At 39.3% G+C, this 22,459-nt stretch overlaps 1 protein-coding gene across 1 annotated transcript in view; it reads right to left on the reverse strand.

The window, feature by feature from the left end:
- KNL1 (kinetochore scaffold 1) overlaps positions 1–22,459 on the reverse strand; it is a 36,987-nt gene that overhangs the window by 8,867 nt on the left and 5,661 nt on the right. Inside the window, exons 6-14 of the mRNA XM_063288736.1 lie at positions 20,501–20,550; positions 13,226–17,815; positions 10,888–11,035; positions 9,541–9,608; positions 9,123–9,221; positions 8,612–8,727; positions 2,451–2,541; positions 1,603–1,719; positions 351–438 (exon numbers count right to left, since the gene is read on the reverse strand). Coding sequence (XP_063144806.1) covers positions 351–438; positions 1,603–1,719; positions 2,451–2,541; positions 8,612–8,727; positions 9,123–9,221; positions 9,541–9,608; positions 10,888–11,035; positions 13,226–17,815; positions 20,501–20,550 — 5,367 coding nt within the window. The remainder of the gene's footprint in view (positions 1–350; positions 439–1,602; positions 1,720–2,450; positions 2,542–8,611; positions 8,728–9,122; positions 9,222–9,540; positions 9,609–10,887; positions 11,036–13,225; positions 17,816–20,500; positions 20,551–22,459) is intronic.

Below are 22,459 nucleotides of genomic sequence, written 5' to 3' on the forward strand. Positions count from 1 at the left end.
TTTAAGTATCTAGTACAAACAGGGATGAGATTAAAACATCAAATTTATAATGCATCTAAGTCCTTCAAAACCTATTGCTATTCCTCTCCCCACTTGTTTGCTCCCTCTGTTTGGGGTAGAAGAAATACTGTAGTATGTTCTAAGCCTGCCAAATATAATTTTATACAGGAATAATTCTTTTGCCTTCTCTAGTTGATAAAGAAAATATAAATAAAAGCTATGGCACAAAACTTTATGGAGACCATGGGTTGTCCACATGTAATAGAGGTTTGTGTCTAAATTAAGGAAAGTAAGCAACTGATAGTAACTCTTTAAGAAAACCAAATTGTCTAAAAGTTTTGAAGTTGTACCTGTCTCCAGAGCAAAAAGACAGCTATCCATTTCTTTCAGAAGTTCATCCATTTTAGCTAATCTTGATTGTAGTTTTTCACATTGCAGCTTATATAATAAAGGACATTTAGAACATAATTTTTATTTGTAATGTAATATTTATATTATAGTACGTCTAAAGTTAATCTTGACAATGCCATCTAATATAGTTTGATTGCTAACTCCAAAATAAAAAATGTAATTCAATTACTACATAATGTGTTGGGTCATGTATCAACCAAAGGACAGATCTGACACATACACATATTTAATGGCAGCATAATCAGGGTCTCTAGTCTCTTTATCGTATGCCAAATGAAAATGGTAATGTCCACCATGGAATATACTACAGTAGACTCTCAGTTAACCAGAACTCAAGCAACCGGCACTCTCAAGCAACTGGCACAAAAATCGAACCGGAAAAAAACTGGCACTCTCAAGCAACGGCAAAAAAAAATCTGTATCTCTCTGCTGCCATCTGGTGGGTGTTAGGGTGTAATAGTAACTCTCAAGCAACCAGAAACTGCATTTATCCCGCATCTACCAATCCCCATGGGTGCCAATTAACTGAGAGTCTACTGTACTTAGTGACATACTAAAAATTAAGAAAACGAAGCATTTGTTATTCTTTTTGTTACGTTCTTTGTATGAGAAGATTAGAATGGGTTTTGTGCTATTAGGGAGAGAAAAGCTAGCCGTGTAATACTGAACAATGCTAGTAATTGTAGTAGGCCACCCACATTATATCATTGCAAGTTTAAGTTTAGATGCAACTAGTATCCCACAATTCATCTACATGAATTGTGAATCTCTATTTTATTGTTTATAAAAACTATTTAAAAAATAGTAGTCCCAATTATGTCAAAACAAGAAGAATAGGGAAAAATTCTATTGGGGAATATTGAGCTATATTACGTATTATTTGCGAGTTCTGAATTTACCCAAGTCATGTTTGATTTGGGACAGGACAACTTGAATTCAAATCCCTGTTCAGATATAAATTTCACCTTGGAATAGTCAGCAGCCTGGATTATACTGAATGTTAAGCCACAATGTGCTTTGTTTGTTTTTCTGGGAACAAGCTATTATATTTCAGACCATCCTATCTTATAGAATTGCATAGTGGAGAAAAAAAGAAGACAGCTCATAAAGAGGGTATGATACAAAAAATAGAATTCTTAATAATTAAAATTGTCAACAGTTATATCTCATTGGATACCTTAAACAATTTACCTTTGCATGGTGCACCAACTTCACATATAATTTTGCTTTTCCTTTGTGAGCAAGAACTTTACTTTTCTTGGTGAAACAGGATTTCATTTTGTTCAGTTCAGTGCCAAAGCCTCTCAACTGCAGTAAAATTAAACATTTTCCTTAGCTGATAATTCACCAGCAGCATGCTAGAGTCACAATGGATTGAATTCAAATTTAGGCCACACCAAACAACTATCAGAAACAAATCTTCTCATCTACCTTTTCCAAAACAGTTCTTCTGAATTCCTGAAAATAGTACAAAATGAGCTGGTGGAATCTGCTGAATTAACTTTATGGTGTAGAGGATTTGGGAAGAACAGGTCCTCACAAGCCTCTGTTCAATTTCTAAGGATACCTCCGCGTTCACTTCAACATTATAGCCTATCCCGTTTAATGAAACCTCCTTATCCTTGGTAGTGTTTTTTTCTGAGAATCTGGCAGAACTTTGTGGAATTGGTAGAAATGTCTGCTTCTGCAAGACCTATTGTAAGCATCTAAATTTCGCATCTGGTGAACAATAAAAGTAAAAGGAATTTATTTTTGTATTTACAGAGGATTAAAATACCATTCCTCCTAAAAAGAGTTTAGTTTAGTTACCTCCTAAAAAGCTAACTATCTGTACATTCTATTTTGTTTTCTTACATCTTTCTCTTTTATTTATACTTTTTTCATTTATATTCTTTTAAATAATTTTTTTTAAAGTGAGCATATAGGAGCAATTCTTATACAAACAGCAGTGAAGAAACAGCCAAATATTCATAAATGAAGGTAGGATATTGACATATCCTAATAGCTACAATTAAGCAGAACAAGTCAGTTGTCTATACCTCTTCATTTGAACAAGTTCTCATTACTTCCCATAAACTTTTATGCACGTTCACCAGAAGTTTATCTTGGTCAGCTGCATGATGTTTTAATCTGAAATATAAATAAATAAATAAATAAATAAATAAATAAATAAAGTCTGCAGATAGGTTTCTATTTCTGTTAGTTAGAACTGCTGCAGCAGTTCTAAAAGACGGGAAGTGTATTAGCTACATATCTTGATTACAAGATGATAATGACAACTAAACCTCCTCTAAAACTCAAGCAGAAACATATAAAAGCAGAAACACCTTATTTATTTATTTATTTATTAATCAAATTTATCACCGCCCATCTCCCAAAAGGGACTCTGGGCGGTTTACAATAAAAGATAGATAAAAATATAAAACTATAAAACCCTATAATACAGATAAAATAAATATAATAAAAACCTTGATGGTTAAAAGTTCTTTATGATTTGCAGGCAGAACTGGGTTCTTCTAAGAAACGAACCATCCCCAAAAATGGCTACTCTCCCTCCCGCCCCAGGAATAATTACAGAACCAGGTCGTTAGCTGTTTCCTAAAGTCCAGGAGGGAGGGAGCTAATCTCACTTCCGGGGGAAGGATATTCCAAAGGGCAGGTGCTATTGCAGAGAAGGCCCACCTCCTGGACCCCGCCAGATGGAATTCTCTTGCAGATGGGGTCCGTAGCATACCCTCTCTATACGACCGGGTGGGACGGGCTGATGTGATGGGGAGGAGACGGTCCCTTAGGTAACCTGGACCCGTGCCATGCAGGGCTTTAAAGGTGATAACCAACACCTTGAATTGGACCCGGAAGCATACTGGCAACCAATGCAGCTCGCGGAGCAAAGGAGTGACATGTGCTGATCTTGGGAAACCCAAGATCGCCCGCGCAGCTGTATTTTGCACCAGCTGTAGCTTCCGGATACTCTTCAAGGGTAGCCCCATGTACAGCGCATTGCAGTAGTCTATATGGGAGATAACCAGGGCATGAGTGACCGTTCGAAGGGACTCTCACTCCAGGAAGGGACGTAACTGGCGCACAACACAAAGTTGCACAAAGGCCCTCCTAGCCATGGCTGCCACCTGCTCTTCAAGCAGGAGCCGTGAGTCCAGGAGGACCCCCAAGTTACGCACCGGGTCTGTCTGGGGCAGTGCAACCCCATCCAGAATTAAAGATGACAATTTCCCAGAAATCGAGGAGCCATTAATCCACAGCCACTCCGTCTTCCCCGGGTTCAGCCGCAACCTGTTGTCCCCCATCCAGGCCCACACAGCCCCCAGGTACTCGGAAAGGGCGCCACATCATCACTTACTTCACCCGGGATGGAGATGTATAACTGGGTATCATCTGCATATTGATGATACCTCACCCCATAGTGACGGATGATCTCACCCAGTGGTTTCATGTAGGTGTTAAAAAGGAGCAGAGAGAGTACAGAACCCTGCAGCACCCCACAAAGGAGGGGCCGCGGGCTGGATCTCTCGCTCCCTATCAACACCGACTGGGACCAACCCTGGAGGAAGGAGGTGAACCAGCGCAGAACTACACCGCCCACCCCCAACTCCCTAAGTCAGTCCAGAAGGGTACTATGGTCAATGGTATCGAAAGCCACTGAGAGGTCAAGAAGAGCAAGGATGGATGCACTGCCTCCATCTCGCTCCCGCCAGAGGTCATCCATAAGTGCAACCAATGCCCTTTCTGTCCCATAACCGGGCCTGAAACCTGACTGAAAGGGGTCTAGATAATCCGTTTTATCCAGAATCCTCTGGAGCTGCAAAGCCACCACTTTCTCAACCACCTTCCACAAAAAGGGGAGGTGGGAGACTGGGTGAAAATTGTCCAGTATAGTAGGGTCCAGCGATGGTTTCTTGAGGAAGGGGCACACTAGCGCTTCCTTAAAGGCTGCTGGGAACACCCCCTCTCTCAAGGATGTGTTTACCATCGCCTGGACCCAGCCACATGTCACCTCCTGTGCTGCTTTCACCAGCCAGGAGGGGCATGGATCTAATTGGCATGTGGTAGCATTTATAGTCTGAAGGATCCTGTCCACTTCCTCGGGTTCAACAGGATTGAACTGGTCCCAGATAACCTGGTAAGTACGTTCCCTGGGTATCTCCTCCGACTCTGTCTCACGCTTGGAGTCTAACTTGGTCCAGATCCGAGCGATTTTATCCTGCAGGTGCCACAAAAATTCCTCCGCATGGCCCTGTAGATGGAAATCTGACTCCCCTTTCCCTAAAAGTGATCGGGTAATCTTAAACAGGGCCGCCGGGCGGCAATCTGCAGATGCAATAAGAGCAGAGAAGTACTGGCGCTTCATTGCTCTTACTGCCACAAGGTAGGCCTTAATCGCGGCTCTAGCTTGTGTTTGGTCGGGTTCTGTCATGTTCATCGTTCCGATGTTCTGAATACATCGTAACGTTTCGCATGTCGCTTTCCTGATACGTGTTTGCAGAGTGGAGATTTCCAGCCGTGCCAGGCTGTAATCTCATTACTGTAACTGTGGAATGTATGTTTGGGTTATGGAATGTCTTCAAGGTTACTTTCTCAGGCCAATGTGGGCAACTGTTGCTAACACCTGGGAGGGGGTGGTTGCTAAGCGGGAGCGAGGGCGGAACCGGGTTTGAAGCGAGGGTTTTTAGTTTGTATTTGGCGCGCTTTTGCTCATTTTCAGCTTTCTTTGTATTTGCACACTATTCTTTCAATAAATCAGTTTTCATTAAGAACCTGCTTGTGAGGCTGAGTATGTCAGAATAGGCAATCATTACAGGTTCGGCTTTTGTCTTCTTCCAGCGGCGCTCTAGGCGTCTCTTAACCCTCTTCAAAACCCTGAGCTCCTCCGTAAACCACGGGGAGTGCCGGGTTTGAGTTGGCAAGAGAGGCCGCACAGGCGTGATCCTGTCCAAGGCTCTGGCTGCCTCCCTATTCCAGGCAGCAGCCAGGGCCTCCACTGGACTGTGCAGGAGAAACTCGGATATAAGCCCCAGCTCCCTCTGAAACCCAGCCAGGTCCATCAGTCGCCAGGGGCGGATCAATCGAATGGGTCCTGCCTCCCTGCGGAGGGGGGCGGCACGAGAGAATCTCAAGGCCACCAGGGCATGATCCATGACCCTGACAAAGGGGAAAGCTGTAATTCTCCCCTCAGATCATCTTGCCACTGCTCCGACAAGAAAACTAGGTCCGGGGTGAGGCCACTGTCTCTAGTTGGGTCCTGAATAATCTGGAACAGGCCCATGGCTGCCATGGTAGCCATGAACTCCCAGGCTGCTTCCGAGGCCCGCCCCAAGGAAGGCAGATTGAAGTCCCCCAACAACATAAGCCTGGGGAACTCCACTGCCAAACCTGAGATGGCCTCCAGCAGCTCAGGCAGGGAGGTCGCTACGCAACAGGGAGGCTGGTACAGTAGCAGAACTCCCAACTGTTCTCGAGAACCCAGCTTGAAGAACAGGGTCTCACACCTGGCCACTTGTGGAGCAGGGCCCCTGACGGCCACTAGGGATTCTCGGATGACAACAGCCCCCACTCCTCCCCTGCCCTGAGGTTGCGGCTGATGCCAGACTCGAAACCCAGTTGGGCATATCTCCAAAAGAGCAACGCCTCCTTCAACACCCAGCCAGGTTTCAGTAATACATGCCAGGTCTGCCCCCGCTTCTGTGATCAAGTCACATATGAGGGGGGCCTTGTTGTTTATTGACCTGGCGTTACAGAGCAGCAGCCGAAAGTCAGGACAACCACGAGTCCACTGTCCAGGGCCCGGGTTTGAGCACAGAGGGCCGGAACACGCCACAGGTAACAAGCACTGGGGGCGTCTTCCTCTATGATGACCCGCCCTCTGGCTCCCGTCATATCGTCCCCTACCTGTCACCACCTCAATCACCTGCCTCGCCCTACAACCCCCGGGATCTCGAGGTCCATTAGCCCCCACTCCTGGACTCCTAAGATCGCTGGTTAAGGATAGGGACCCTTCCATTCGTTCACACAACCACACAACTCAATCACAGGGCAATGGTGGGCCCCCCCAGTGCACCAGCTCACGCTCTCAGCACTGGTAAAGCCCAACCACTGCCCACACTCACACACTGTGCCCCCCCCTCGGCTTCTCTCACTAGTCAGCAGGGGGGCTACCCAACCACTACTCCTCACCTCTTGCCTCTCACTCAAGAAGGTGAGTGTTCATGCACTACCCATCCAAACCTGGGCACCCTCTCACGTCTCTCATACCTGAAGGGGCCCACCATTCACCATTTAGGGATCCCTAATAGCCTAATTATATCCTGGGACGGTTAGGAAGGGATGGTCAGTTAATTTGCTATAATCTCTATCTCGATGTTCTCAAGACTGCCTGGCTTGCTTTATCGTGCTGCAGTTCATCGGTGCTTCAAACCCCCAGTCTGCCGGATTCTCAATTCCAGCCTCTTGTTCATTGTCTGTTGTCTTGTGTCCTAACGCCCCTGGCCAGCTGGTTGATCTACCTTGGCTGAGATCCAGTAAAATAAAGGGTGGCTCTACTAACGTTTCCTGCAGTATCACTGCAAGATTTTCAGACGTTTATAAAGAAATGTTTCAGATACCGTAATATGGAAAGAAACAGCTTACAAGAGCTTTGGGGACCCTTCTCTATTTAATTATCCATATAAAGCTTTCTAAAGAAAAATAGCTTGCTTCCAAGAGGTTCTGCTGTTGTGCAACATCTTGAACATCTATTAACTAGCAGTCTAGTTGATCTACAGCTTACTTGGATCTCTCAACTTTCTGTTACACAGATCTGCTAGATTTCACTCATAATGCTTAAAGATAATTACCTGTATTTTCACTCACTTCTGCTTTGCCTACATGTCCAAACACTAAAAAGACTGTAGAACTATTCACAGAAGGGAACAAGGATTATTATTGATAGACATATTACATCACCCTTGTAATCAGCTCTAATCTTGAGGATTTCCATAAAGGCTTCTTTACTGGATTCTACTATACAGCAAGAAAGCAGGCTTTTAGTGGGGCAGCACATATGTGATTATGGAATACTTCCTTTAAAAAATCATTTCTAGTATCTGCATTACAATTGTTTGATTTTTCTCAGGGATTTTATTTGTATAATGCCTTAGTGTGCTGCATAGTATAGTGAGTAATCCACAGGTGGTGAGTTATCGACGGTTTATATCTGCTTTCCACCTACCCCCATTTTAGAGAAGCTACCAGAACTTCTCCGTGGGCACAAATATGGGATATAGAAAAAGCTAAATAGAGAGAAGAAATCCAAGTTATTAGCTCTCTAATGAATGCAGAAAAACCCAGAATCTTTATGACAGGGATGTTGTTCTGGGCACAAAACATTTCATGCACAGAAAAATTGGGTTTGTGTGGTCCATGCCCAAACTGAAACATGTGTTGGACACTTTGGTCTGCACACAGACTGAAAATAGGGTTGTTTTGTTCTGGACTTAGACTGAAACATACGTGTTCCAGCAAAAAAGCCAAAACTGAAGGGTTTCCTTGGTGATGATGTGTGTGGACATCAGTGGCAGCAGCTGAGGAGAGGCAGGGAATATAGGATGCTGGAAGCCTGCTCCTTACTGCTTAAACCACTGAATTAAGAAACAGGTTAGTATATCTGTTTTGTATACTGGCAGTAGAAGCAAGGGCTGAAAAAGGAGTGGGAGAGAAGGTGCTGGAAAGATCAGTGTGCAGGTAGGTCAGTGGGATAGGCTGTGCTGGCACACTGGCAATGCCTGAGGTAAGGCAGGAAAGGGAAAGGACTGTGAAGATTGGGGCTGGTGGGCTGGTGAACAGGTCAAGAAAAAGAGGAGGAGGGGACACAGGGAACAGCATGCATCAGTCTTGTCCTACTCATCCCATCAAATCAATCCAGGATCCCTCTGGATATTGTTTTGGCTGAAAACTGCAAAGATCAAAACCTTCCATGCTTTGGATGGCCAGTCCAAAATGAGTAGAACTTTATTTGTGCCCAGAACAAAACAGTTTCTATTTCATGCACAGTTCTACTTTATAATATCTTTGTTTATAAGAATTTCTGACAGAATTACAATGTACTCATTAAAGAGATCAACTGATATCAGTAACACTGCAATTCATACCAAGTTTTAAGTACATATTAATAAAAATAAGGTCTAAAGAAAAATTGGAAACATCTTACTCTTCTATTGTCTTTACAAGAGTTTGACAATCTTCATTATAAACTTGTAATTTGGGATGATGGATGCACTGGCTGAGAATCTCATCTTCTGGGATAGATGCTATGTTGACTGCGTGCTATAGAGAAGAAAAACATATATAGCTTCTTAAGAAGAAATATAATTAAAATTTTCCTGTTTAGAATGTAGAAAACAGAAATGCAGAAAATTGAATCAGAAGCAAAACCTAATTGCTTCTTTCTTAACTACAGCAATTCCAAAGAGGCCAAAATTCCAAAATGGCTTTTTTAGAACTATCACAATAGGACTAAACTTTGGCTGAACTGAACGTTAATAAAGATGCAGGCTGTTTTAATGGCTGGATGAGATCTATGAAGTCCAGTATGCACACTGATGAATCTTAAATAATATCTAATATAAAGCACTAGGCTTGTTTTAATACTAAAATCAAATACTTACTCATATCACTACATAGCTCCTGGGACCACTCACAAATATTTTACACACACACACCTTAAGCGGAAGCTGACTCTGGCGAGGCATCTGTATTAAAACATGGACTTGGAGAAGTGTGAAAAATTCACGGACTGTGATAGTACCTTCCAGCAACTTCTAAAATTGAAAGATTTAAGCATAATCATTAGTTGGGAGTTGAAATCAAAAGTCAAAATTTTGTTATTAGATTTTTAATATACTCATTGAGCTATAATCCAATTTTAATAAAAAAATATTTAGTGTATAAAAAAATTATCTAAGATTAAACAATCAATAGAAAGACACAATTTCAGCAAAACAGCAAAAACAAACTTTGAAAAAAATCTAGCTAATAAAACAGGATGAGAAGCCTGCTAGATTTCACTAGGAAGAGTATTCATTATACTGTATGTCATTATGTTTTGAAAGAAAAAGGCTTTAAGGTTTTAACATATACCTCTTGCAAATTTTCTTCACAAATACTGTTCATGAGAAGTTGAGTCTCCAGTTCATTGTTTTGTTGAACTAGAAGATAGGTGAGACAGAGGAGGAAAAAAAATCCTATATAAAGATTATATCAGTAACAATCAGCATCTGAATGGATTTTTATTTTTACTTTATTTGGGTTAGAGTATTGATTTTTTTTTTCCTATGAAATCCTGATAATCTTAGAGATCTTCACAGTGAGAAGAGACACCCCACTCATAGGGGCTTATAATATGACTAATATAGTGAGAGTGGAGAAATCTTTCTACAGAAGAATTTAAATTTAAGGTCATCCAGTTTCTCACTTTATGTTTCTAAAACCACAACTGCAAAGTTATGGCAGTAACAACCCCAGAGCAGGCAGAACCAACCAACCAACCAACCAACCTTCCTTCCTGGTTTTACGAATGAAATTAACCTTTAAGCCATTTCAGCTCTCCTCAAATTCTTCAAAACTGGATCAGACAATGTCAGCCCCACCTACTTCAGAGAACCCAATAATCAGTTTGCCCACCCTGATTCATGGAAAAAGGGGGACTAATATCATATTATAGAAAACATAATATAGAATATTATAGAAAATCCAAAGACTCATTAGAGAGAATGTGGTTTGGGTTCAAAGGTAAGTCAACTTAAAGAAATTAACAATGTCTGTCTATTGTCTTCCCTCACTTTCTGACTGTCTGTATCCATCCTCAAAAAGCTGCTATCTCCAATAAGATCCCTTGAAAATAATGTGCCACAAACACCTCCCTTGTCCCCTGCTAAGCTCCAATTAAAAAAAAAGTAAACAGGAAGCTGGCATGCTTCAAAAAGCGAGCCTCCCAGCATAATCTTTATTGCCTGCAGTGTGCTGTATGCATTTTTAGAAAAGAAAGATGGAAGGAGCTGCAGCCCAGTGCTTTGTTTGGAACAGTATCTATGTGGGGTAGTATGGAGCATCCTATATGGTAAATCACTGTTCTGTAACTGGCATTACCTGTAGAACAGTAATTCTATGAATGACCAAGCCTATAACAACTATTTTGCAGCAAAATTCCACATGTCTACTGAGCCGAAAGTTTTGTTATTCCTGCCCAGAAGCATCTTTAGAGTGAGCTACGTCTGAACAATATGAGTACGAAGAGATGCAGAAGACAATTGAAAAGAAAATTACCCCAAACTGGGCAATTCTAGTAGATAAGCCTGCCTCTGAAATAAGCCTGGATACCTTCTGCCAACTGAAGGAGAAACCTCCATGGCATATACAATACTGCGAAGTGCCTTTACTTCAGTCTCAGCTATCCAAGTCATTAATTTGGTTAGAAATAAATCTTACTATTGCAATCTGAATCACCCTTAAGTGAATAAAAAAGGTTGTTCTTGCTGCTTTGTTTCTTTTCCAGTTCTGTGGCCACCATTTCTGGAATATGTTTATTTTCATCAGTTTCTGTGTAGTTATGCGGTACCACTGAGCTATGGAGGGTCTAAAATTAAAATAGTAATTATTCACAAAATATCAAAAATATCAAATCACAAGGTAATATTACAGATACTTAACATGTTTGATTTTTTGCTGTAGATATCATATAAAGCAACGTTTAGACTTGCAGTGGGAATGCATTATGTATACAGTAGCCAGATACACAGAAACCTACAGTAGTTAGGTTTCCTATCTTATTTACCTAGGAGGAAGCTTCCTTTAATTCAGTGGGCCTTTCTTCTCAGTAGAAGAAAATAAGCTGACTGTACATTATGTTATAATGGAAGTTTTTAAATATACTGCATTATATCATTTGAAGTGCTATATATTCCAGCGTTAAGCAAATTAACCTGAGATGGATCTGTCTTTTTAATTTATTTATCTATTACATTTATATAGCTGCCAACCTCATGTATGTGACTCTGCGTGGTGTGCACAATTTAAACCAAACAATTAAAACAAAACCATTAAAAAACTATAAATATAAACAAAACCATGGGGGAGTGCATTCAAAATCTTACATGCAGTATAACCGTTTTGTCGGCTCCCTATTTCCATGGGATTCCAGGATTTCCAGAAGGTCAGTAGGGTCGGGGCCAATCTTACCTCAGGGGAAACGATGCTGCAAACAGGGGGTGCCATGGCGGAGTAGGGTCTCCTCTCCAGTCCCATCAGAGGGAACGTCTTAGCAGACAGGACCCACAACATACCCCTCCTGTCAGAATTGATGGGATGGGTAGATGTAACTGGGGAGAGGCAGTCCCTCAGATAACCTGGCCCCATACCATGTAGGGCTTCAAGGGTCAAAATCAGAACCTTGAATTGAACCTGGAAGCAGACTGGCAACCAATCTGTGTGCAGTTCTAGGAGCACACATAACCGCATTTTGCACCAGCTGAAGCTTTTGGATGCTCTTCAAGGGCAGCCCCTTGTACAGCATGTTACAGTAGTCCATTCAGGGGGTGACCAGGGTATGAGTGATTGAGTGTAGAGCCTCCTGATCAGGAGACGGACACAACTGGCACACAACCAAAGTTATGCAAAGGCCTTTCTAGCCATGACTGCTATCTGCTCTTTGAGCAAGAGTCATGAGTCCAGAAGGACCCCCAGATTGGGCACAGAGTCTGTTTGTGGCAGTGCAACCCCATCTACCACCAAAGATGGTAATTTCCCAAATCCAGAGGGCCCCCAAACCCAAAGACACTTAAGTCTTGCTAGGGCTCAGCTGAAGCCTGTTGTTCCCTATCCATTCCCTCACAGCCTCCAGCAGCAGGACAGGATATCAGCAGCTTTGTTTAGTTCACCAGGGGCAGAGTTGTACAATTGGGTATCATCAGCATACTGATGATACCTCACTCCATGGCGACAGATAATCTCACCCAGCAGTTTCATGTATATGTTAAACAGGAGTGGAGAGAGTACCGAACCTTGCAGAACCCCACATAGTAGGGGCTGAGGGTGGAATCTCTCACTCCTGATCAACATTGACTGGAATCGGCCCTGTAGGAAGAAAACCAGCACAATACAGTGCCTCCCACTCCCAACCCACGGAGTCTTTCTTACCTATAAAACCTGTGCTTAAATTTAGTACCTGTATGTTGCTTCTTACTTTAGAAAATACAATAAAAAACTATTTAATAAAAGTTCATGTTGTATTAGTACAAAGTCTATGTACTAATATATATATGTCAATATGAATAGGACTGAGCCAAAACTATGATCACTCTTTACAATCCTAGCAAATTTGGTATATGTATGTTTAATTATTAATTGTATTCAGCATAACAGAAAACCAGTGAAAGAAAAGAGGAAAAATACTTCAAAAATAATTCTTTCTGATTAGCCTTAAAGGCTATTTTTAATCATCCAAGTTTCTCCACAGTTAAAAATTGTTTTCTTCTAACATACAGACTTTATGTATGAGAAAAAATGGTAAGAGGTTAAAGCAAAGTATAATGATTATAAAAGTCTTTTCTTTAGCTACAATACCAATTTATTATCACAATTTTGTTAGAAGAGCATGTTTAACCTCAAAGCACAGGTTCCAGCACTACAACTGAAATAATCAGTTTTCAATATTACTTAGCTAATTTTAATACTATTGACTTTTTTTAAAATAAAACCATATGCTGGGTATCTATTTTATAATCCACAGAACTATAAGAATTTACCAAAATAGTAATCTTTTACCAACCTGCTTTTGTTCTGTGATATCATTCCAGTCCATATCTAACTTGAACCTTTTTTCGTTTTGAACGTCCTCATTTTCTTGATTTCTTGTTCTCTTTAATTTTTGATCAGTTTCAAACATTTCATTATTGACAATTCTTTTTTCATTTACCTCATCATGACACTTTTCTGGCACTTCTTGACATAAAGACTCATTAGAATCCACTTCCTCTGCATATGCAGGGAGCAGTTCTTCATCTATGTAACAGGGACCCAATTTCTGTGTCATTTTGTCTGAGGAGCTCTTTGTAACTAAAGAGACTTCTGAACCTTGAATTTCTGTTCTTTTTTCCAGTCCGGCAGCAGTAGCTTCTATGTTGGAAAGCGCAGATTTTCTTTTATTTGGTAATTTAGGTGGGAATATAGCCAGGGGTATTATTTTTATTTTACTGTTACCTGTATTTAAAGGTACACTGAGAGGAATACCCTCAGTAGAACTTGTATTTACCCATGCTTTAGAAGCCATTGCACTGGATTCAGTTCTTCTATCTTCTTTCAATTTCAAGGAGCTCTCCGGCTTCATTATCAGCTGTGACAATTCTTCACCATGACTGGATTCAGCATCATAAGAGAATAGAACAAGTTCTAGCTTCTTTTCATCATCTTGTAGCTTTGGACAGTTGTTAATAACACTAGACCCTTTATGTAAAATGACTCGCTCTTCCACTGGAAGTAAGTTATTTACATGGCTGGATTCTAAGTCATTATGCTGATCTTTTGAAAAGCTGCCCCATTCATGTTTCTTTCTGATTTTATCATCATACGGAAGAGCATCCATTGCTTTTACAGTGGTATCATCTAGTTGTCTTGACTGAGATAACTTTTTAAGGTCATCTTTTAGAGTTTTGCTTTCACTGCCTAACAGGCTGCTTTTTTCTCTGTTTAAATCAAGGGCAGTTTCCTCAGATAGGATTGGCTCTAGAGAGGACCTTTTCATAGAAAATATAAATTCATTCCCTTTATTTGAATCTACATTTGATACAATTTCTTGCATATGATTAATTTTAGCTGTGCAAAATTCTAGTTGAGTTTTCAAAAAGTTCTGCTGCTCTTGGACAATGGATTTTTCAGATGTAGTTTTGTCAATATTTAATTTTTTTTCACAAGCAACCACTGAAGAAGAGAATTCAGCATTAGATATAGCAAGGGAAGGTAAGTCACATTCATTTCTATCATTCATATATATTCTTTCAGTTCCTGTTGTGTAATTGCTAATTACCTCCATGTTCCCATCATCTGAAGATGCAACTGTTTTTTCTTTTAGGATTCTGGAGGTGCTTGGTATCTGTTTCTCAACAGACAGCACATAGCAATTACGTTCATTGTTGATAACTGTGCGGTTTTTTGTAACTTCCAGATTATTTGTCTTTTCTTCATGACTCTGTTCTATATTTTTTTCTGGCATTTCTTTCTTAAATTCCTGCAGATCCCCACGACTCATAGTATTTGAAAGCAAGTTAATAACTTCTGTGCCACCCTGATAAGATGTGAATACACTAGTCTCATTGAAAGGAAAAAGTTGCTTAGATTGGCTAGATGCCTGGCAATATTCAATTGTTTTGTTATCAAACAGTACTGCATGCATATTAGCATTCACTGGTTCATTAGCTGTTTGATTTGAAGAGGACTTCCGTTCAGCATTCTTTTCTGGTTCAGTCTTATGAAAATGTTCTTCAGCATTTTTGGTAACTGTAGGGAATCCTACAATATCCATATTATTCTGAACAAATATTTGGGGAGTCTTTTTGTAATGGGAGACATTATCATGGTTAACTAATACTGTGTGGCATTTTGTAATCTCCATTTCATTACCATGTTGTGCAAAAACATTAACTGATTCTGCTAATGTAGTTTCACAATTTCCATTCCTTTTGTGTGGCAAAGATTTCACGCTATTTTTTAAAATTTCAGTTGATAAAGGTTTTGTTGTTTCCATATCATTATTATGCATAATTGTGTTTTTTTCTGCAGGAACAAAAGTTGTGGATTGAGTTGTTTCATAATTATTGTACACAGACATATTAGTTTTATCTGTAGGATCTGAAAACAATTTCTGAGGAGCTACCTTGGTATGTTGGATATCATAGTTTAATGCTACTGTATGACTCCTTGTAATCTCCATCTCATTTTCATCCAGCAAACATGCATCAGGTCCTTCCTTGGCTGATTTTACTAGAATTGCTTTGCCATTTTTTTTGTTTTTTAACTGCAAAGCCTCAAAACCAGTATCTTTGATAGATGTCATGCTTATTGGTTTAGTGATTTCCATGTCATTATTATGCATAAACATTACAGTTTTATCTGCTGGAGCAAAAGGCATGCTTTTATTTACTGCCGTATTATTTGATATATTAATGTTGGTATTCTCTTCAGAAAATAAAGTTTCTTCTTGAGGAGCTCTTTCTACTGCCTCTGTAAGGTTCTTCCTAAACTCTATTTTACCATTTTCATCCAGAGAAAATGCAACAGGCTTATCAGTGCCTGACTCAAGTCTTTTCTTTCCAGTTCCTGCATTCTGCTTTGGTGTATTAAGGAAATTAGTTACACTTCTAAGAGAGTTATCAGTTTCACATGCCATAGGATTAGTTATTTTCACATCATCATTTAATGCAGATAAGATAGTTTTATTTGAAGGTACAATTGATAGAATAGGCATATCTTCAGCATAAGTGACAGCATCATGGTTTAATGCTACTGTGTAGCTCCTGGTAATGTCCATTTCATTCCCGTCATCGAGGGAAAATACAGGAGTCCTATCTTTGGTTGACCCAGTTCTTCTACGAGATTCATTATTTTGTTTTTGCACAATCTGGGCACCAGAATTTTCTACATGCTGACTTATTATACATGTTATGGGCTTAGTTTCATCCATATCATTATATGTATAAGCAGTTTTATCTACAGATTCTAAAGGAAACACTTCAATAGTTCTCTCATGCTGCTGCATGTTGTAATTTACTGGTACTGTACAGCTCTTGGTAATCTCCATTTCACTATCTTCACTAAATGGAAATGCCGTAATCTTATCAGAATCTGAATCAGTTACACTTTTCTTAGTAGCACCTGTCAACTGCTGTGGTATATCTTGGAATCCAACAGGCCTCAAAGAATTATGTATTAAGGATGCTGTAGTTTTGGTTATTTCCATATTCTCACTGGAAGTGAAAGTATTAATTTCATGTTCAGGTATTAAAGATATTGTAGTGTTCAAAAGCCCCATTTTTCTATTAATTGTACTATCTCCTATTGCTGAATTAGTCCACTTAGTGATTCCACCAGTAGTACATGCCAGTAATGGACTCTCTACCTGCTTTTTAAAACTCTTGGAAACTTGACTTGAATTTAAGTTTATGTTTTTTGCAGAGCTAAGATTTACTCTTGGATTTAAAAGCTCCATATTATTGTGATCATTTTCCTGATCTGCAGCAGTCATTTTACTGAATAAGTTAGAATGGTGCATACTATTTAGATAAGAATTCATAGAAACACGATTTTTTGTAATGTCCATATCAATCTCTCTAAAATCAGTTCTGTCCATTAGCTTGAAAACATCATTTCTCTGTTTTTGAACTAATCCATGAAGAGGGGTATCTGTTCCTTTAGAATGTAGTTCCCAGATTAAATCTGTATAATTCTTGGTCATTTCCATATCTGCAGAGAAATTAGTTTTATCACCATGGAGAACTGGTACAGAAGTGACAGAAGTAAGAGGCACAGGTCCTGTAGTAGCTCCAAAACTAGTTTGTGACTGTGAGGAGTCCCTGCTAGTTATCTTGATAGCAGATTTATGGTTCATATTTGCTTCCTTGTTATTTATATTTATTTCACTGTAAGACATATTTGTCTTTTGCTGAACACCAAGGTGATAACTTGAAGTCCTTAGTGTACAGCTATCTGTGCTGTGAGTGACTGAATAATCCTTTCTGAGATTCTGTTGATTTATCATGCTACTTGTGCTAGTGCCAGTTGGCAAAAGTCCTTCTGTATTGGCAGTAATCACATCCATATTTTCAGCACATCCTAATTGCTTTGAAGCAGAAAGAATGGTCTTTTCATTAGACAGAGTAGAGGTTACACGGTGTTGCCTATTATCAAGTCCTCCAAAGAGAGTAGTCATGTTGCAATTTTCTGCTTGCAAATGAGAACATATGTTTTGCTTAGAATATGTGCTTCTTTCTGAAACTGCTGCAGCTGAAGGAACAGTATCACTACAGGGTGCAGAAGACAACTTAGTGGACCTTAAACTTTCCAAAAACTCTCCAAAATTAATTTTCTGTATCTTTTCAGGGTTTGTCTTCTGCTGAGATAAATTACTCTCATTCACCTTCACAGAGCTATTGAAGAAGCTGGTTTCAGTAACTTGTGAACATTTTTTTTCCAGTTTTATCTCAGGTGAAAATGATTCAAAATCTATTTTCTGGGGTTTGTCAATTTCTTGACAGATTTCAGTGTTATGGGTAATCAAGATTGTGTGGCCAGATGTCATATCCATTTCATTTTGTTCTGAAAAAATCAGTGTTCTATCCATCTTGTTCAACGTGTTGGCATCAAGACACTATAAAAAAAATGAAGAAAGCACCAACATTTTATCTACTAATTATATTTAACCTATGTTTTACAGATACTGAAAATCTAAGACCAGTACTTTCAATAAATCAATTAAAATACAGAACTTATTTTAAATCTGTCTTCTGAATTTCATAGAAGTGGGAATGGTTTGGCAGTTCTGGGCTCAAATGTGATTGCTTTAAACTGAAAATTGTTACAAGAAAGAAAGAACCCTGAATCTGAACTAAACAATTATTATGTGCAATAAAGGAAGGGGAGATACAAATGAAAGCATCTCCACAATAGTTCAGATCAATTATGTATATTTAGTGTGTAGAGATTATGTCATAGGTTTCAAAGAAAATATAGCATGAAAAATTCAAAATGCTCTCAACAGTTGTTTTTATAAAGTTATTCTAAAGAAAGAAGAAAAGCTTTAAGACTCAAGGTATAATGTTTACTGGCAGGATCGTGTTTAGGTACATCACACAAGAGCAGAGAAATGAAGGGAAAAGTATTGAGGATGTGTAGGTCAAAAGAGTACAAACTGAAAAATAGGGAATGAAAAATCAGTGTGGAATCTAAATCAGATTGTTCAGAGATTTAAAATATGTTTAATTTTTTGGACTTCTGGTGGGGATATGGCAGACTGAACAGCTGTGCCCACAGGCTCAGCGGGCTGAACTGACAACATGGCAGTTTTTTCAGGCTCAGGCAGGTTTTTCCTGAAGCCCAGGAGTGTTTTTCTGAAAACACCTGGAATCACACCATCTGTCCTCTAGATGGCTGATTGCCGCCAGAAGATTGCAAACAGTGTTCGTGCTCAACTGGTAAGAGCTAGCTGGGAAGCTGGGACATCACCATTTCCAAGCCACGCTGTAGCCTTAAAGGGACACTAAGACCAGCCACCCCATTTCTAAATCACTCAATTTAAGTATGTGTACCCTAAGAGAGGCTTTCTACAGCAAGGAGAAGCGGGTTCTCTTGGTGCTTAGTGTTATTTTGGGGAATCAATTTTTAAAAAAAATCTTTTTAAGTTTTGGACTTTGTTTTCCCTCCAGATATTGAGGAGGATTGAGAGTAAATAATTGTCTCCCAGTTATTATTTTTGTACTAAATTTGCAGTTATTAGCATTTTCCTACACGTTGAATCAGCTGTTTTGAACTTTCAGTTTTCTACTTCTACTTTCCCTGGGGAACTTTCTGCATATCTCACTTTCGCTTATGTAAACACATTCCAGAATCCTTTCATATCTTCAACTTTCGCTGGTTAAGCTCCTAAGGGATGCCATAATCTACTGCGTGAGACATGGAGGATTTTAAGCAGACATTCTCTGACTTCCAGCGAGATTTTAAACAGATTCTTTCTGATTCCTACCAAGTTTTTATGCAAGGCATTCAGGACATTGTGGAAAATATGAGGTCTGAAATGTGTTATCTGGTTGGGGATGTTGTGGATAAAACTGAGGAATTTAACAGTGACAGAAATGTCTCTTCTAAGAGTGAGATCGGGATTTCTGTTGAGTTGCTGGATGAAGATCGGATAGTCCAGTTGGAGAAACTTAAGGGAGAGAGTGAGTTGCAAGCCACAAGTGAAATTGATCTTCTGGTGGAACACCATGGAAAAGAAGGGGTTATTATGTATGGGAGGTCTCCTGAAGAGAAGTCAGAGTTTTTGAGTGGGGCAGTTCGACTGTTCAATTTTTTAAAGAAAAAAGTTCTGTGTGCCATTGTGGGGATATGTAAATGCTCTGGTTTATTTTGAAGTGGGATAAGAGTTTAAGAATAATTTTCTGGATTGCTTTTAGGGTTTGGCTGATTTCATTTATCTTTAATGATTTGGATTAAGATTATTAAGGTATAATAAAAAAATAATAAATGTCTATCCAGATGGTTTTGGGTTTAATATGATTATTAAAATTGTTGTATTATCAACTACAATGGCAGACAATTTATGTTTTTTAGTTTGATCTTTATTATAGTAGACAGGAATGTATAGAATAGTAGTAGGAAGGAAATAATTAAATAAATGTTATCTTGGGGAAGTTGATTAGGAGGTTTATATATATTTTTCCTTTTAATATAAGGGGAGGGAGCAACTGTATTTAGTGATTTTTATAATGTACCAGTGGAATGATTTATAGAAATAAACTGATGTTTTAGTTTAATATAGAGTAAGAGATTGATTATGGAAAATTGTTGTATATCCTTGCCGTTAAGTCGGAAGTCACCTCTTTTTGTAATCTTGAAAACTTTTCTCTTGTGTTTCTACACTTTATTTTTTCTTTGTAGTTTTTTGTTTTTCTGTAACTTTTATTTTTGCTTGAAACTTAATAAAATTCTTATAAAAAAACAAAAACATGTTTAATTTTTTGTCAGTTTCTAGTGTATATACAGGAATTATAATTTGCGAGCCAAAGCTCTTCAATTAAATCTTCAAGCAATTTGGATGAAAGAATCGATTATCCATTTAAGTAAGAGTATTATTTGAGTTGCTGCAGAAAATAATAAGCAACTATAAAAGGAATAGTTTGACAGGGTAGTTATCCTTCACCCTGTGGAAATACTGAAAGCAGTATTCACTTCTTTTGGAAGACCTGTACTGATATTTATAGCTTATTATTCCAATAAATTGTACTGCATATAAATTGATATGCTAGATTACATAGATGAAAAAGTTCTGTATTTTTACCTCCATTTGTTGCAAAGTGTGGATAGGGGCATGAAGTAAAGTGTTCATCCCTTTGGGGAAGAAAACAAGATTAAATATTTCTGGTCAGCATTGTGTTGACATGCCACATATATTTTTTATAAAATCAAACTAAAATTGGAAGACTGTTCTCCCCCTGACCTAATACTAGTAAAAGATTAAACTTTCTAGATGCAAGAAGTTTCTTCATAGTATTTTATTTATTTATTTATTATTCAAATTTTGTTACCGCCCATCGCCCCCAAAAGAGGGACTCTTTTGTATCCTTCTCATATCCCCAGTTTGGCTTCAGTTCTGTCTTTTGTTGTTCAAGCAGCAGTGCCCATTACAAACCACAATGACATATACATAATCAGGTAAATGGTGTGTTTATTTAATGGCATCATGATGTCTGACACAAATATGTAAGTTGTGCCATTTGCGTGATGACAGGACAACATATGTCTTTTGTTCATCTTGCAAATGTCCATGCCCTGATTCTTCATCTTCATAGAGGGATACATTCTTCCTAACACATTGCCTAACACTGCCCCTTGCTTTAGCTTTTTTTCTGTGAAATTTGTTCTACCGTTTATTCTTCCTGTCCAGTTTGTTTATCTGCAATTCAGAAAATTGGCAGTTTTCTTCACCTTCTCAGAAATGGATTGCTACAAAATGTTGATTTTAACAGTCTCACTATATAACCATTTGATGTGGGCCTATTAGGATTCAGAAGCTTCTCTATCAAAATTCAATGCAACTTATAATGACTTCTCCAGTCTCAAAATTGTTCAACCCCGATTAGAATCTGTCACAACAGCACACATACAGTATGCAAAACAGGTGTTGTCTCAAGCCCACCTGATGCAACTAATCAAGAGCTTCATTTGTTGCACCAGGTGTGGTTGAGCTGGGACACATGAAATACCTGAACTGGCTAGGGGTTTGTTGAGTGTCACGTTTGACTGCATGTTAGAAATACAGTATGGCTAAGTCAAAATAATGGTCCAAAAAGATAAGAGATCATCGCCCTTCATAAACAAGGAACAGGATACAAAAAGATAGCGAGGGCACTGAATGTTCCTAGAGATACTGTTGGAAGCATAGTTCGCAAGTTCAAAGTTAAAGGAACAGTGGTTACACTATTTATTTATTTATTATTCAAATTTAATTACCGCCCATCTCCCCCAAGACTACCTAGACAGGGTAGAAAAAGGAAGGAATCAATGGCTGCAACCAGATTTCTGAGAAGGCAGGTTGAGAAAAACCCTTGAGTGACTGCAAAAGACCTGTAGCAAGACTTGGTGGCAACAGGCACTGAGGTTTCAGTGAGTACAGTAAGGCGCGTACTAAACACAGAAGGTTTCTATGCCAGAACTCCAAGACGTACACCACTACTGACCCAAAAGCAAAAGAAAAGAACATTCTGTCTACAGTTAGGCACGGTGGTGGCTCGGTGTTGCTCTGGGGCTGCTTTGCATCCTCTGGCACTGGAAACCTGCAGCGTGTAGACGGCAAGATGGATTCATTGAAGTATCAGGAAATCTTAGGAGACAACGTCATGCCGTCTGTAAGGAAGCTGAAGCTTGGGCGTTATTGGACCTTCTGACAGGACAGTAATCCCAAGCATACCTCAAATTCCACTAAGGCTTGGATGCAGAAGAAGTCCTGGAAGATTCTACAGTGGCCATCACAGTCACCTGACTTGAACCCCATAGAAAATCTCTCGTGGGATTTGAAGAAGGAGGTTGCAGCATGCAAGCGCAAGATGATTACTGAACTGGAGGCCATTGCTCATGAGGAATGGGCTAAGATTCCTCAGGAACGCTGCCAGAAGCTGGTGTCTGGCTATGCATCTTGTTTGCAGCAGGTCGTAACAGCAAAAGTGTGCTCTACTAAGTACTGAAGATGCTTGCCATGAAGGGGTTGAATAATTTTGAGACTGGAGAAGTCATTATAAAT

Source organism: Candoia aspera, chromosome 1, assembly GCF_035149785.1.
Source record: "Candoia aspera isolate rCanAsp1 chromosome 1, rCanAsp1.hap2, whole genome shotgun sequence".
Taxonomy (NCBI): Eukaryota; Metazoa; Chordata; class Lepidosauria; order Squamata; family Boidae; genus Candoia; species Candoia aspera.